The sequence below is a fragment of the Micropterus dolomieu genome, linkage group LG17 (genome assembly GCF_021292245.1).
Source record: "Micropterus dolomieu isolate WLL.071019.BEF.003 ecotype Adirondacks linkage group LG17, ASM2129224v1, whole genome shotgun sequence".
NCBI classification, from domain to species: Eukaryota; Metazoa; Chordata; class Actinopteri; order Centrarchiformes; family Centrarchidae; genus Micropterus; species Micropterus dolomieu.
Genome location: NC_060166.1, coordinates 1,472,817 through 1,489,234, shown reverse-complemented (window position 1 = coordinate 1,489,234; position 16,418 = coordinate 1,472,817). Strand labels below are relative to the sequence as shown.

At 39.9% G+C, this 16,418-nt stretch overlaps 1 protein-coding gene across 1 annotated transcript in view; it reads right to left on the bottom strand.

Annotated features, from left to right (window-relative positions):
- Window positions 1-3,647: 3,647 nt before the first annotated feature.
- The window catches only part of cers3a (ceramide synthase 3a), a 25,990-nt gene continuing 13,219 nt past the window's right edge, over window positions 3,648-16,418 (bottom strand). Inside the window, exons 2-8 of the mRNA XM_046074352.1 lie at window positions 12,031-12,148; window positions 10,758-10,876; window positions 10,595-10,652; window positions 10,324-10,374; window positions 10,001-10,093; window positions 4,705-4,833; window positions 3,648-3,794 (exon numbers count right to left, since the gene is read on the bottom strand). Coding sequence (XP_045930308.1) covers window positions 3,765-3,794; window positions 4,705-4,833; window positions 10,001-10,093; window positions 10,324-10,374; window positions 10,595-10,652; window positions 10,758-10,876; window positions 12,031-12,148 — 598 coding nt within the window. The 3' untranslated portion in view covers window positions 3,648-3,764. The remainder of the gene's footprint in view (window positions 3,795-4,704; window positions 4,834-10,000; window positions 10,094-10,323; window positions 10,375-10,594; window positions 10,653-10,757; window positions 10,877-12,030; window positions 12,149-16,418) is intronic.

Below are 16,418 nucleotides of genomic sequence, written 5' to 3'. Positions count from 1 at the left end.
TGGGTTCAGGAGGCAGACACCATCTCCACATTTAAGAGTAGGCTTAAGACTTTCCTCTTTGACAAAGCTTATAGTTAGGGCTGGCTCAGGTGAGTCCTGAACCATCCCTTAGTTATGCTGCTATAGGCCTAGACTGCCGGGGGATTTCCCATGATGCACTGAGCTCCTCTCTCCTCTACTTTCTCTCCCTCTGTATGCAACCTCATCCCATTATTGCATGTTACTAACACAACTTCTCCCCTTTCTGGTAGTCTTGTGCTTTCTCGTCCCTCTCCTCTCTCCTCCTATCACTTCCTGCAGGTTTTCTGGCTCTGGAGCTGTGGAGTCTGGATCTGTGGCTGCGGGTCACCTGCTGCCCCCGTGTTCCTGCTCGACACCCTCTGCTACAATTATTGTTTTTAGTCCTATTGTTATTATTGTTATTATAATCATTAACATTACGACTGTTACCATTAACACTACTATAAATATCTGTACCATTTTTCATTTAGTTTATAGCAACATCACCTTTACTGTCTGTACCTCTGTGTGTATATTGTGTAGGCTGCCTCCCTCCCCTCTCTCTCTCTCCCTCTCCTTCACCCCAACCGGTCGAGGCAGATGGCCGCCCACCCTGAGCCATGGTTCTGCTCGAGGTTTCTGACTCTTAAAAGGAAGTTTTTCCTTGCCTCTGTCTCCTAGTGCTTGCTCTTGGTGGGAACTGTTGGGCTTCTGTAAATAACATCATAGAGTACGGTCTAGACCTGCTCTTTTATGAAAAGTGCTCTGAGATAACTGTTGTTGTGATTTGGCGCTATATAAATAAAATTGAAAAATTGAGGAGCCATTAATTTAGAGTTAGTAAGTTATATAGGGCTACATTTGGCTGTTGTACATTTGTTTTATGACAACTACTACTGATACTACTAGACCTACAGCTACAAATAATAATAATAATGATACTATCCATAGTGTAAAAATTTAGAAATCTTTTAGTAAATAGGTGTCACTAAATGTTTCATAACACCAAAAGCAGCAAAAGTTATGGTATTACAACACCATGGTCCATGGTAGCTTGCCATGAGAGTGTAGTGCATCCGACCTTCACGCAAAGACCACAATTGCTCCATGTTGCATACATATTACCCAACAAGTTGGGGATCATACATGCTGAGGTGTCGGTTGGTTCCACTGGTTGCCCTCAAAGGAAAATAAATAAATAAAACTAGACAGTGGAGTTTTACAGTGGAATTTCTGGAGAAATTTCGGTGTGAATGCTGGCTGTTGAAGGCTGATGCTAAACTGGATTGCTACACTTTGGCCACATTTAACATGAACATCCAACCATGTAACATTATAGATAAGACAGAAAATATAAGAAGCCTAATAAGTCTCCTTTAATGTGTGTGTGTGTGTGTGTGTGTTCAGTGAAGAGGACACAAACAGGTGTTCAGAAAATAGCTTAACTTCAGTCCACCAATCAGAACAGAGGACCCAGTCCTTTGATCTTTAATCAGCTAAATTACATCACCAAGGTAACCAGCTCTACAATAGAGACAGATAGGAAAATCCTTCCGAGACTTTCTGTCAAACAAACATCCCTAGAGACAAAACTATAGGTCTTATCAGCGAAATGACCTGACCGGCAGCGGCAGAAGGCATTTGTGAATGATGTGATATATTTTTTGTGTGGATAAAGTTGAAAAAAGGGACCACTTTGGGGAGTTTAAAACTGGTATGTTCCGCTCTGGTCAAGAAATGTTGAGGAGAATTTACTATGGCAGAAATCTTTATGAAACTAAAACAGGGACTGTGAAAAAACTGTAAAAGATATCAAAAAGTTGAATCCAAGCATTATAGCTTAAAGATTTGTGAACATTTTAAAGCTGAAATGGTGAATGTAGCTGAAAGTATGCAGAAGTAGTAGCCTTTGAAAGTTGAAGAAGTTTAAGAAGGATTTGAAGATTTCTCGATTGACTTACATTGTAAAAAAATTGCACAAAAAGCTTAATAGTTTAAAAAATATAAAAGTTAAAAAAAAATTTTTACAAGCATAAATGTCCTTAAAGAGCTGAACATTTTGATAGTTGAATGGTTTTTGTAGCACAAAGCAGAGAGGAGTTGAAACCCAGCGAAAAACGTACGGAAGAAATATAATAATAATAAATATTTGACTAACAATAGTGAGCTGCTTCACGGCATTCACACTATTGTTAGTCAAATATTATAATAATAAAGGTTAGCAATAACATTGGAAGTAAATGCTTGCAGCATTCACACCCAATAAAGATTTTCCGGTGTGTGTCCTTCCTCATTTCCTGACTTGAGGTAACAAATAAAAAAATAAAGTAAGAATGAACGTGTGAATGTGCACTGAAAATGGAGGCTTCAGGAAGTAAGAAGTGCCAGCCATGCTGTCTGTCAGACACTTTTATCCTCTGCCAAAAATGTAAAGTAACTTCTTATGCCTGGGATTTGAACTGGGAACCTACTGCATGAAAAATGTTGATTCTGCCACTGCACCACTCAACTACACATAAAAAGAGAGTTATTCCATCAGTAATAAACCTTCACTTGTTTTGCTGTCAACATATTACATTGCCGTTTATTGATTTAGCTGTAGCTTTTATTTGATCAGCTCCCAGTCTGTGATTGGCAGATTCTCCTCCCTCACTACAGTGGGCTGTCACAGGAGTTAAATTTGCTCTTTCTAGAACGGAAAATGCAGTATTTCCCTCTTCTCAGAGTTAACAAACTCAGCAGCAGCTCCTGTAGAGCTGAGAGGCTGACAGACAGCAATATCGTGATACTGATAATATCGTTACGTCTCCATACAAGGGTACAGCTTAGGTAACATTCATCTGAAAAGACGCTGAATGACATTATTATTTGGCAATCATACAGGGATAAGAATCATAGTTAGATAGCTAACATCGTTTAACCTACTTATCAAATGGACAAAAACTTTCCTCTTCCATGTACATTTAGTGATTTGGCAGTCACTTTATCGCCCCCAAAATTAAAAGATTGTTATCATGTCCCCATAATCCCAAAACCTGCTGCAATGATAGATGCAGTGAGCAGGAATTGCTCCTGGATCTTCCACACCAAAGGCAAGAGGATTAACCACTATACAACGGATCTTACCCTCCCACCCCTAGAACATGTATTCACACTCTAACTCGCACATTCATATATACTCACCTCACACATATATACATACTCAGTTTGCGCATATATACATAGTTAACCTAGCGCATATGTACAATGCACAATGTTTTCCCATCAGAGAATCATGTAAACCTTGATTCTTGACCTTTTTTATTCATGTATTGGAAAAGTACTGGTCAACCATTATCTAATATCTATGCTTTAGATGTGTTAAATGCCTGATGGGTTTTAATTTATGATCATTGTATATCCTTCCTAAAGGATTAATAACTAAATTTGCAAGCATGTTTGTATTATCCTGCAGGTGAAGGGACAACAAGCAAAACATACTGTGCTGCTACTCTACAGCCTGCAGACACCCCATCAACTGAAACAAATTCTGAATGAGTCCATCAATGCAGCGCCTACAGATTCTGCTGACCGGCCAGCTGTCCTGTTTTACAGTAAGGACAGAGTTCGTCAGCAGAAGGCCATGTCAGGTATAATCATACTTTACATTTCCAAAAAGAGAGGACAGGAGAAGTTGCCTCCACCACCACTGCTGTGTTCATCAGTTATATGCACCCGCCACTTTATACCGCTAGGCGGCACTGTCGTAGTATCAAGACGGCTGCTTAACACCATGTTGTTGTTCCAATGTAAGCCTGTTAAAGTAAACAGCATTGGTAAGATCCCTGTGTTCTTTTTTATTCTCAAGCATATACTACAACCACCACTGTTGCATTCAAAGAAAATTACTGAATGGAGAGAAAATCAAGAAAACCTGGGTGGCATATTTCAAGACAAAGATTAGTTTCATTCAATAGTCTTTACTGCTTCTGCTGCAAGCTGTTCTCACAAAAAAAACATACAAACCAGTCAGTGATAGACTGACTGACTGACTGGAAAAATTGCAGTGAAATACTCAGAACCCATGAGAACAGTCAAGAACATTCTGGTTGACATTGTGGAAGTAACTGGAGATTCGCCTTGACAAGCAACAGATAAAGTAGAACTGGCACTTCTGGAGTCTGAGAAAGGTTGTTTGAGACAACGAGAAATTTACTGATTGCTGTCAATTACAGCACTCTGCTATATGATATTAAAACGGTCTTCCTAGGGGTCTCTCTCTCCCTTGCTGTCTTTCACTCTTACTATACCTGTGACTTCCCCACATGTCTTTACTTTCTTCGGGGTGTTTGGTCGCGTCTTTGGTCCTCCTTTTTTCCCTCTGCAGCTATTTGGCCTTTTTTTTTGGTTTTTGTAGGTGGTTACACAAACTATACAACTATAGCAACCTATAGTTTAATACTGGTGCATTAATTTAGGACTGCAATCAAACACATACATAATATATGTCCAGTCATACTGTCCAGTTACTTAAAGTTAATACACACTTCCCATGCCAATCACTATTGAGAATTCATAGTGGCCATGGTATAAAATATTGTTGTTTTTTAACAATAACCAGGATCTTTCACTAACGTTTTACAATGAAGGAAATGTTTAAAATGTTGGCAGTGTATATCATCTTAGAGAGATGGGCGTTTAAGACCATGTGTGGATGTGACTGACCTCCAGCAAAACATCGGAGGCATCATGGACGAGCATGACCAGCGTTCCTATACGAATGTAGTTCACACACCAGGAAAATGATAGGAGGACCAGCGTGGCCAAGTGGTGGATGATTTGCTCCTTAAAGTCCTGGAGGGGGGAGGGGGGATTGAATCACATTAGTCATTTGATCACATTTATCAAACAATAAATTTGTAACACAATATCGTATTAATAAATACAAAGCTGAGAAATACAGTTTTTGGTTGAAATTTTGTGTGATTGCTTAAAGTACACTTTTTAAATGCACTCAAACAAAATTCACTTTTAATATGTTCTGAAATGTTTTTACTTAAAGGGACTATATGTAGTTTTATTGCCTATTTGGGCTCTTTGGCGCTGCTCTGCTGGTGATAGGGGTTTTAGTGCTGCTGCTGCTGGTGCTGCTGTTGCAATTGTTGCAATTATTGTTCGGTTTTATTTGTTTTTGTGTTGTGAAGATGTTGGCATTTGCACTTAGTGTTTTAGACGCTACCCCTACACACAAGTGAAGCTACTGGGCTCAATGAGTTAAGTACTGTGGTTTGGGAGTTGTAGCATTCAAGTTGGTAGCATTATAGTAAATTAACACTCAGCAAAGGACTGTGTTAAAGCCGAGACATGAAGCTACTTAAATCACTCCTAATGCTTATGTTGGTGGTTGGCGAACTCCTGTGTAAGAGTTTGCACCCACCCTCTAAATCGTCTATGCATAATGAAGAACATCGAGTAAACTCCAGAGAGATCCTGTTTGCCCTCCAGCACAGAGGAGACATAACTCTGGTTCATCTACCGGAGGACGTCAGGAGAGTCCCCACCGGCGCAAAAGAGGCAGGCGTGGAGGGGTCAGACAACGCCCCCGGCGCAGTAAGCCACAACTTCCTTCTATTATTTTGAACAATGTACGCAATGTCACTGTTCAGCAAAATGGAGGAGCTACAACTCAATACACGTTATTACCATGAATATAGGGAGTCATGCATTATGGTCTTAATTAAGTCATGGCTCTGTAAGGATATACCTATGCTTCAGCTAGAGGGCTTCTGCATTGTACGAGCAGACAGGGAAGACCAGAGGAGGAGGCATCTGTGTTTATGTGAGAGATACCTGGTGCAAAGAATTGACAATTAGGGAAATTTCATGCGACCCGGATCTGGAAGTGCTCTGTCTTTCTATGAGGCCGTTTCTCTAGTACTGACTGGAGCATTTTCCACACCTTGGAGTTAAATGAAGCAACCGAAACAATTACTGACTATATTACATTGTTACATTATTGTATTGATAATGTTGTCCCCGAAAAGGATGTTTTGCATTTCCCTAACAATAAGCCATATATCACAAAGGAGTTGAAAGCCTGTATTAATAAAAAGAAGCTGGCCTTCAAAAACAAGGATCGGCTGGGGATGGCTGTAGCACAAAAGGAACTAAACATGATAAGAAGTAACTCCTTGTCTCAATCCCTTCCAGTTTGCACATAGAGAGGGGCAGAGTACTGTGGACGCATTCATTACAGTATCTCATTTAATAAGGAAGCACTTAGAAGACTCTAACGCTTATGCACGTGTTTTATTTGCTGATTTTAGTTCTGCTTTTGATACTATTCGTCCTCACTTGCTCGTTCAGAGGCTTGCTGACTTGAAAGTTAATCCTTTAATTATCAAATGCTTTTACTCTCTTTTAACAAACAGGTCACAACAGGTGAAGGTAAATGCTACACTCTCTAAGACGAAATATTGTAGTACAGGAGTACCTCAAGGAGCTGTTAGCTCTCCACTATTGTTCACACTTTATGCTGATGAGTGTAGAAGCAGTGTGTCCAACAACCAGGCTATGTCATAAAATTCTCTGATGACACAATCATTTTAGGTTTATTGCATGGTGGCGACTGCCCTTCAACTTATTACAGGGAGATTGACTTCTTTAAGGATTGGTGTGTGAGGAATCATCTCATCCTGTATAATTTGAAAACAAAATGATGATATTTGATCCCAGGGAACTGAGAGCCCATGACAATGTAGTCACTGGGGACAGAGAAATTGAGCAAGTAACTTCATATAAGTACTTGGGTATACAATTAGATAACCAATTAAAAGGAAATGTGCATGTCGACTATTTGTGTGCCAAATTGGCCCAAGGACTGCATTTTCTCCACAGATTGAGACTGGTAGGGGTGAGTACTAAGATCATGACTTTATTTTACAACGCTGTGCTGGAAAGTCTGATCAGATATGGAATGGCATCCTGGTTTGGCACCCTTACCATCCAGTGCAAAACAAGAATTGAAAGACTAATAAAAGCTGCAATGAAGGTTATGGGAAAGAAAGACTACACTTCCCTTCAGACCATTTTGAAAATGTGGTAGTCTCCCAGGCTTAGAAAATTCTGAAGGACCCTTCCCATATTCTGCACTCTGAATATGATGTTCTACCTTCAGGGAAACGGAAGATGTAAAAGTAAACGCTATAAGCTGTCCTTCATCCCAACTTCCATAGCGCTCCTAAACAAACAATCTGCTCCTAACAAGGCGGCTTGAAGCACTTCCGGCACTTTATGTATTTTTAAGCATAGTTTAATATTGATTGATCGCTTGCACTAATGTTTTTTATCAACCAGGTCTTACATGAGTTTTTCTTTGTAATATAGAAATGTGGTGGTTGCACTTTTAGTGTTTGTTATATTGTTTTCTGCTTTATGTGCTCAAGTGCAATTGAATATAATAATTCATAGGTTCATATCACTCAGGTTCTACTTACCTTGTAATCAATTATTGATATATATATATATTGATAGGGGCAGGGTCTCAGGGTCTCAGATACTTGTACAAGTGTGCAACTTGTGTAATGTAAATGTATGGTGCTGACTGTATGATGTATCTGAGTGTAAAGTCCACATGTGTTATTGGTGTTACTGCAGCCTCATGCGGCACTGATGCTCAAGACAAATTTCCTTCAGGGGACAATAAAGTTGATCTTGATCTATTTGTGAACAGTGGTAACCTCACATAAAATAAAACCATTCACCCTTTCTCACAGTCACCCATACATTATCAGTGTTGGGCAGTAGCGTTGCTACAAGCAGCGCCATTACTAGTTTAACTACATTTCTCAGTAGTGTGGTGGTATCGTCGCTGTTTTCTGATTCAAATAGCTTTTTAGTAGCGAAGCTATTTTTATAGAGTAGTGCAGTCCATTCAAGCTACATATTCCCAAGCATTTCTAAAAATCAACCCCATGTCTGAAATACAACTGCTAAGGATCAGGGGTCTCATTTATAAATGGTGCGAACATACAAAAACAGGGCTGGAAACGTGCATATGCCACTTCCCAAGCAAAGGTTGTGATCTATAAAAAACAAACTTGACGGGAAAAAAGAGTTTACTGAAGTAAACTCTGAATAATGCGTACGCACATAAAGAGGAGAAATGAGAAACACATGGAAGAAGGATGAAACTGTTTGAAATGAAGGCCTACTACTGTGTAAAATATATCGAAATATTACCACTGAGTAGTATAGGCTTAAAGCCTTTCTAAATACTCCTTTGATTAAAAACATAGGCTAGTTTAAGATCATTTGCGGCGCACAAAAAGAACCATGACTGAGAATAATACATGCATTGAAATGTATTCTCATAAATAAGGTGAACAGGAGGACAAATTATATTTAAATGGATGCCGTTTTCAATGTGTCAGTCGAACAAATACGAGAGCAGAGTTTCATGTATTTTTATTCCATGTTCGTTGCCTTATCGAGCCAAACGCTGTGCGCCAGTGGATGCGCTGCTTGTAAAAACATATTTTGGAAAAACAACACTATTTTATTGTCATTTACAACAAGTCACAGGCTATTTCTTTTAACCCATCGCCAGCCTCGTTAACTGAGTGGGCTGTAAACAAATGTTTAAACACAGGTGGAATGCGTTTGGTTTACTCTCTTTTCAAATGGGGGGATCCAAATTAGTACCTTAGTCATCCCGTCTTGCGTCTGTGTGTCCCCCTCCGGTCAGTGACGTAACTACCCAGGAGGGATGCCCCTTCCTGCAGATCGGTCATAAAGGGGTGGAGCTCCGGTGCCCCCTTTCTTCCGGTGCACAAGCGTTGCGTGAAAGAGCATTTTTTACCCACCAAACAACATGTTTCCGCTTCACCAAAAGGAACGTCAGTGTCACACTGAGTTAAATCTCGTTTTGTAGCTTCTCTGTCAGATTTTGTCTCCTTTTCTTCCTGCAGTCAGGATGTATTAATATTAATAAGGGGCGTTTCACTGACCATTTATAGGCAACTATGGGCGTTTGAAGGGTCGGACTTGGAGCTCCCTCGCATGCCACATTTCAAGTTGATTGTAATTTATAAAGGGAACTTGCTTACAAGTGTGCGTACGCACGCTTTTATAAGTCTGAATATTTTTTGGCATACACCATTTTTGGCTTTTGGGCGCATGTACACTTTTAGTGAGGTGTCTATGCACAGTTTTATAAATGAGACCCCAGGACGTGATGCAACCGCCATACACAGACAGTGACATCACGTATTAGTTTACTTGATGGAAAGATGGCAGAGGCTGAGGGTGGATAGGAATTGATCCCGAGGGAATCACTGTGGCCATAGCTCGATAAATACATGATATTGATTGAAACAAAAGAGAAAAAGTATGATTTATTAGTATTTAATAAACAATTTAACTGAACAATTTTGCCTGTCTATCTGCTTGACTGAGTTTTATTGATCACTGTGATAGCACTGACTTTACTTTACGACGATTTATCATTCACTGCGTAAAGTTATGCATGTGCATGTTTGATAAACACCAGTGTTCTTGTTTGTACAGACCCAGAGGCCCCTGTTCTTTTTGACGTTATATAGTGTGAAGCAACATGACCAAATCACAGATGCAGCATGCTAAGTGAAAGTTAGTTAGTTGTTAATCAGGATGCCCAGATTTCTGAAGGGAGCGAGGCGGAACTGAGTTGGATACTGATGTACTGGTACTAATGTAGGACTCAAAGCACGGTGGTGCTGAGATGAGATTAGATGCCTGGTTCTTATAAGGTGAACAGTAGGATTTGGTGGTTCACTGTGTCAAAATGCTAAACAGCCCATATCACTGGCTGAGTAATAATGGACAGGTTTTTTTGCACTTGTTTGGGATTCAAAATAATACAGACTTGAATGTCCAGAGCTATAATGGCATAAAATAAAACCACAAATTCTAGCTGGGCATTAATACATCAGGAGTGCAGGAGATTTTTTTTTATTTGTGGCCTCTAACAATCTATACTCACCTTTCTCTTGACATCAGAGGCAATGCTGAAAAGCAGAGAGCCATAGAAGCTCATCTCCAAGATATAATACCAGTACTGAGACTCCAGCATGGACTGCAGACAGAGAGACACAGAAACAGAATCAGAGTCAGAAAAAAGATTTGTACTGTAAGGACTTGGTCAGACCCTTTAACTTATAGTCAATCCTGGATAATATACTCAGGAGGAGAGTCTGTTGTCTTTCAGCATGACTATTCAGAGGAAAGGACGTCTCATTTGTCTAGAAACTCATTTGTATTTTCAGATATTATTATGATTATGGTGTATTACAAAAGCATGCAAACCTGCTTTGGAAAACCTGTCCATACTTCGGAAGTGTCATAAAGCCATTCTTTCTACAAAAACAGTGAGAAAAATTATTATATTTCTACAATTTATTAGAAATGTACATGAAGAAAGCTTTTATGAATGCTATACAGCCACACCCACAATGTCGCTAGTAACTTGTGAACGTAACTACAGCTGTCTTAATCTGCTTTTCACAGTAAAATATTTCCTTCTGTAAACTGTTTCTGGCCGATATGGGTTCCTGTTGCAATCATATAAGCTACTCACATCGTACAATGCCACTATTCCTCCGATGAACGCCAACAGGTAGAAGAGAAACCTCCAACTGTAGGAAGCAGAGGGGAGGCAGGTTTGTATGGCTATTGCAGGTACTGCATTATTATTATTATCATCACACACACACACACACACACGCACACAGAGTAGTGACCTGGCTTCTCTGAACTTTTTCAGGACTCCAGGATGGTCCCGACTGCGTCTTCTTCTGAACCAGCGCTCAACTTGTCTTACTGACAAACTGCTTTTCTTAGATAGCCCAACAATGTGTACCTGGAAGAGAGTGAACAGTTATAGGTAATTACACTGTAATAAGATGGCCAAGTCCCTTTAAAGCCTTGTCAGAGGGATTTTGAAATGAAGCTCTGGCTTGTATTGGTAACCAATGCAAATACACTGGAGCATGTAAAACATCATCAGCCTTTTTAGAGCTAGTAAGGCTGGTCTGACTGATGTGTTTTGGAGCAAGTGAAGAGCCCTCGTTGCTGTCATGGACAGGCCAGACAAAAGCACATTGCAGTAATGGATTCTGGATGTTGGATCATCCAACAATGGACCAACTGACTGTTACAGCAAGACAGATTTGTGTGTTGTCAGCATAATAATGATCATTTATAATGTATTTTTTGTGACAAAGCAGCTGCCTGAAAACACAAAACAAAAAGGTGGACCAGGTGTTAACCCATGTGGGACACCACACAGGAGGACACCAGTTATTATTTGTGTTCTCTTGACCATCCTGAAGGTTGGTCACATCTTCAAAATATACAACAATATATGTTTTTTATTTGGGTGAAGGGACTTTTTAATCTACATTATCTTGACATGAGACAAACGATTCTTGTTTTTCATGGCCTCTTGATCTCATGATTTTGACAACATTTTCATTACAGCAGAGTCCAATACCACAAGCAGTATGAGTACTCAGAAAAGCAGACAGGTTTAAAACAAATCAAACACAGTTAAATCCAGTTATCATAACCACTAACAATAAAGTCAAACCCAAAGGAAGGCACCCAGAATGTATATTATGTTCTCCCATTGGATTGGACAACTGTTCTAAGCTCAGAAGCAGTAAGTAGCTCTGCAATACTCAGGGCTTAACAACAGTTTGGGTTGAAACATTAATCTTATTTGTTTTCACTTCCTAATAGGAGCTTCAGACTATAAAACTACTGTGGACTGTCTGATTCATTTGGTTCTCCTGGCATCTGTGTGGTAAAACTGTCTGTGTAATAACTGTATAATATTTAATGTTACAATGATAGGAAAATGAAAGCACCCACTTGTAAAGCAACAGTCAATTAAGCTAAATGCCTGCCTGCCTCCTCATCTAGAACAGAGATGTGTACAGTGCAGTTCTCATGTAGTTAAAAGCAATATAAATATTAGTGACAGAACTGAGATTTGATTTTTACTTTGTTTACCTGAGCAGGATTTCTACACTGAGTAGCGTAGTAGAGTTCCAGGATGGGGTTGTCCACTGCTTTCAGATGGACTCTCTGCTTGATCCCAGCTGAGATTGCGAGTGGCGTTGCTATCCATCTGGAACATGTTAAACACACACCGTGTTCAGTTCTAACAATATCAGTGTCAGTAGAAAACATATAGTGCATAATGTTTATTTACATATAACATAAATAATTAATGAATAAATAAGAGTCCTTTATTATTTGCAGTTATTACTATTGTAATAATAATTAGTCATAATTACAGTAATATTGTCCCAGCTCTGTCCCAGCTGAGCATGCCTGACTCCACCTGCCCCACCCTCCCCCATCATCCTGGGTGACTCCCCAGTCACCACTATGGACTCCTTCCGCTTCCACTTCTACACCGCCATCATTGAGTCCATCCTCACCTCCTCCATCATCATCTGGTACGCTGCTGCCACTGCCAGGGACAAGGGCAGGCTGCAGCGCATCATTCGCTCTGCAGAGAAGGTGATTGGCTGTCACCTTTCGTCTCTTCAGGACCTGTACGCCTCCAGGACACAAACTGATTCAGACTCTCCCCTCGGACAGGAGGCTGCGGTCCATCGGGACCAAAACCTCCCGCCACAAGGACAGTCTTTTTCCGATGGCAAGGCCCGGGTCCCCACTGTCACTGACTCTCATGCCCCCCTCCCCAAACACACACACTCATACACTCTCCTGACCCCACACTTTACAACAACGCTCAACTGTGCTTTATGCTCATGTTGCCAACCTTTGCACATACTTGTCAGGATTGTATTATAGTATTATTGTATTTTTTGTATACATGTACATTTTTTGATCTCCTCACTTTTTAAGTGTAAATTTTTTATGTTCATGTGTAAGCACCAATTTATACCAAGGCAAATTTCTGGTATGTGAAAATGTACCTGGCAATTAACCTGATTCTGATTCTGATATTGGTAGTAGTAGTAGTGTTAAGCAGCAGGGTTTTACAGTGAAGTACCATTACAGAGATTTTGTATAAAACAATACTTTACATGGTACTTTACATCACAACTAACTATTTAGGAAATCATGCTAATGATTTTTAGAAATCTAGAATATTTTGGACTGCATTTGTGGGTTCATTGTCAAGTGTTTAGTTTCAAACCAATCTGCACTTAAATTGCATTCCTTAAAGGTAATCTCGCCTTGACAATAATTAATTCAGACTGTGATGAGTTTACTGTGATGTATTTGTAAGCAAGTTTTGTATTCATAAGCAAGTCCGCTAAATTATTTTCATACCAAACCTGAAATGAATGGAAACCAACACCTGTATTCAAAATGTAAAATATACGTAAACTGAGTGGGTGTAAGGGAAATTACAGTTTTTTACAACTGCTTACACACGTTTTCAAAACTATGTCGCCTTTTTTCAAAACTCTACACACACTTCCCAACATTGCTCACACAAAATGCAAAATGCTGCATATGTCCTTCAAAATTAAATACTGCATTCAAAATGCCATAAACACATCCCAAAATGAGGCTTTTGCATCAGATGGCAAACACTTCAAAATAGTAAATTATTGGTTATGCCATTTACACACTGTTGTTCTAAATTTAAAGCTCTTTTGTCTTTCATAGGCCTTTGTGTACGTTTCCGTATTGTGTTCTAAAGTGAAAGAAATCTGCTGAGAGGAGTTGAAAAGTACACTTTAAACACCAATGCAATGTTGAAACAGAAATTTGGCAAAACATTACTGTTGTAACAGTAGCACAGTGTTGTATACAGTAGCATACAAGAAACGAAAACCATAAACATATATAAACCAAAAATATAATTTTTACTTTTATTGCCAAGCAATAATACTTATTTTACAGTATTGTACTGCTGAAATAACTATTAGATTTAGGTTCAAATTATGGTCACCACTGTAAAACGACTCCAGTTGTGCTGGACTCTCAGTCCAGCTTCTCTCATTGTCAACCTGTGGTTGATCACATGATCAATAAGTGTGGCCCTGATCTCATCAGACATGGCTCTCCTTCCTTCTCTTATTTGCCCTCGTCCTCATCCAACTAGTCCTCTTCCAAGTCATCCTCGTCTTCAAACTCTTCCTCCTTGAACTTGTTCTTGTTATCGTCCCCTGCCTCTCCCTCCTACTCCCTTTGCTCTCTGTCCATTGTTGGCATCCATTGTTCAAAACAGGTATCTGACCTTTAAAGTTTTTCTTGATTGCCCAAACACATTTCTTGAAATTATGCCTCTTTTTTCTCGAAAGTCTAAACACAAATCCACAACTTCTCACCCACTTCTCCAAACATCCAATTTTCAGGTCAAAATGAAGCTTTCCACTCAAAACCATTAAATCTTGCTGAAAAACTAAACTTTGCCCTCAGATATAACACACAAGCACTCAAAAACACACACACTACAACACAGTCTGACACACTGGTGAGATAAATTCAAAACAATACTATAAAAACTGGTTATTAGTAACATTGCTTGTGGTTCTCCCCCTCAAAAACCTTTTCACATGATGAACACAACAAAAGAAATAACAAATGTAAACATTTTTTTTATTCCTTAGTGTGCTGTACAGTACAACACACCAAACAACAAATTATTCTGCCCCAGCATCCTGTCTTTGGTCTGGGACAGGCCAGAGATTTTTGTTCTCCACCTTTGCCTCCTCTCCCTACTCCTCCTCCATTTCCCTTCTCCTCCTCCCTACTCCTCTTCTCTCTATCTCCTCCACCCTCTTCTCCACCTCCTCCTCCTCCCTCCTTCTTCACTTCCTCCTACTCCTCATCTTACTCCTATCCAACCCCTACTGTTCCTCTTCCTTCACCTCTTACTCCTCTCCATACTGCTCTTCCTCCTACTCCTCAACTTCTTCCTTGAATTTGAAATGAATGAACTGACTCTGGCTCTTTTTTATAGCTATTGAAGCTTCTGATTGGTGTGTTATCAATTTTGTTTGTGTTTCCACCTGGGTGGATGTGTGCTAATTGAGCTCAACCTGTGCTGATTGAGTGAACAATATTGAATGTCAGTGCTTTCTCAATGACCACATGGTGTAGGGAATTGTGTAGAGTTTAGGGAAATGGGTGCGCTCTTTGAAAAATTGTTAGAGTTATTGTTTTGAAATTTTAGCTCAAAAGGCTGGTTATAGTGTTCAAGCAATTGAGAAAAACTGTAACTTCTTTATAAGCCTATACTGAAGCAGTGATTGGTTAGTGATCAGTTAAGTAGTCAGTGTTTACACATGTGAGGAGTGGGTGTGTGACCTGGTGAATAAGTGTAAAAGAAAGAAAAGGAAAGCAAGTCACTTGTGGCTGGCCTCCAGCACCACTGTGAGGAATCTTGGAGTTATCTTTGATCAGGACATGTCGTACATGCCTACGTAATATTGCAAAAATCAGGAACATCCTGTCTAAAAATGATGCAGAAAAACTAGTCCATGCATTTGTTACTTCTAGGCTGGATTACTGCAATTCCTTATTATCAGGCTGCTCAAAAAAGTCCATTAAGACTCTTCAGCTGATTCAGAATGCTGCAGCACGTGTTCTGACAGGAACCAGGAAAAGAGATCACATTTCTCCTGTTTTAGCTTCTCTGCATTGGCTTCCAGTAAAATCCAGAATAGAATTTAAAATCATTCTTCTTACCTACAAAGCTCTTAATGGTCAGGCACCATCTTATATTAAAGAGCTCATAGTATCTTACTACCCCACCAGAGCACTGCGCTCCCAGAATGCAATACTTGTGGTTCCTAGAGTCTCCAAAAGTAGACTAGGAGCCAGAGCGTTCAGCTATCAAGCTCCTCTCCTGTGGAACCAGGTTCCAGTTTGGGTTCAGGAGGCAGACACCATCTCCACATTTAAGAGTAGGCTTAAGACTTTCCTCTTTGATAAAGCTTATAGTTAGGGCTGGCTCAGGTGAGTCCTGAACCATCCCTTAGTTATGCTGCTATAGGCCTAGACTGCCGGGGGATTTCCCATGATGCACTGAGCTCCTCTCTCCCTTCTTCTCTCCCTCTGTATGCAACCTCATCCCATTATTGCATGTTACTAACTCGACTTCTCCCCTTTCTGGTAGTCTTGTGCTTTCTCGTCCCTCTCCTCTCTCCTCCTATCACTTCCTGCAGGTGTTTCTGGCTCTGGAGCTGTGGAGTCTGGATCTGTGGTTGCGGGTCACCTGCTGCCCCTGTGTTCCTGCTCGACACCCTCTGCTAAAATTATTGTTACTAGTCCTATTGTTATTATTGTTATTATAATCATTAACATTACGATTATTATCATTAACACTATTATAAATATCTGTACCATTTTTCATTTAGTCTATAGCAACATCACCTTTACTGTCTGTACCTCTGTGTGTATATTGT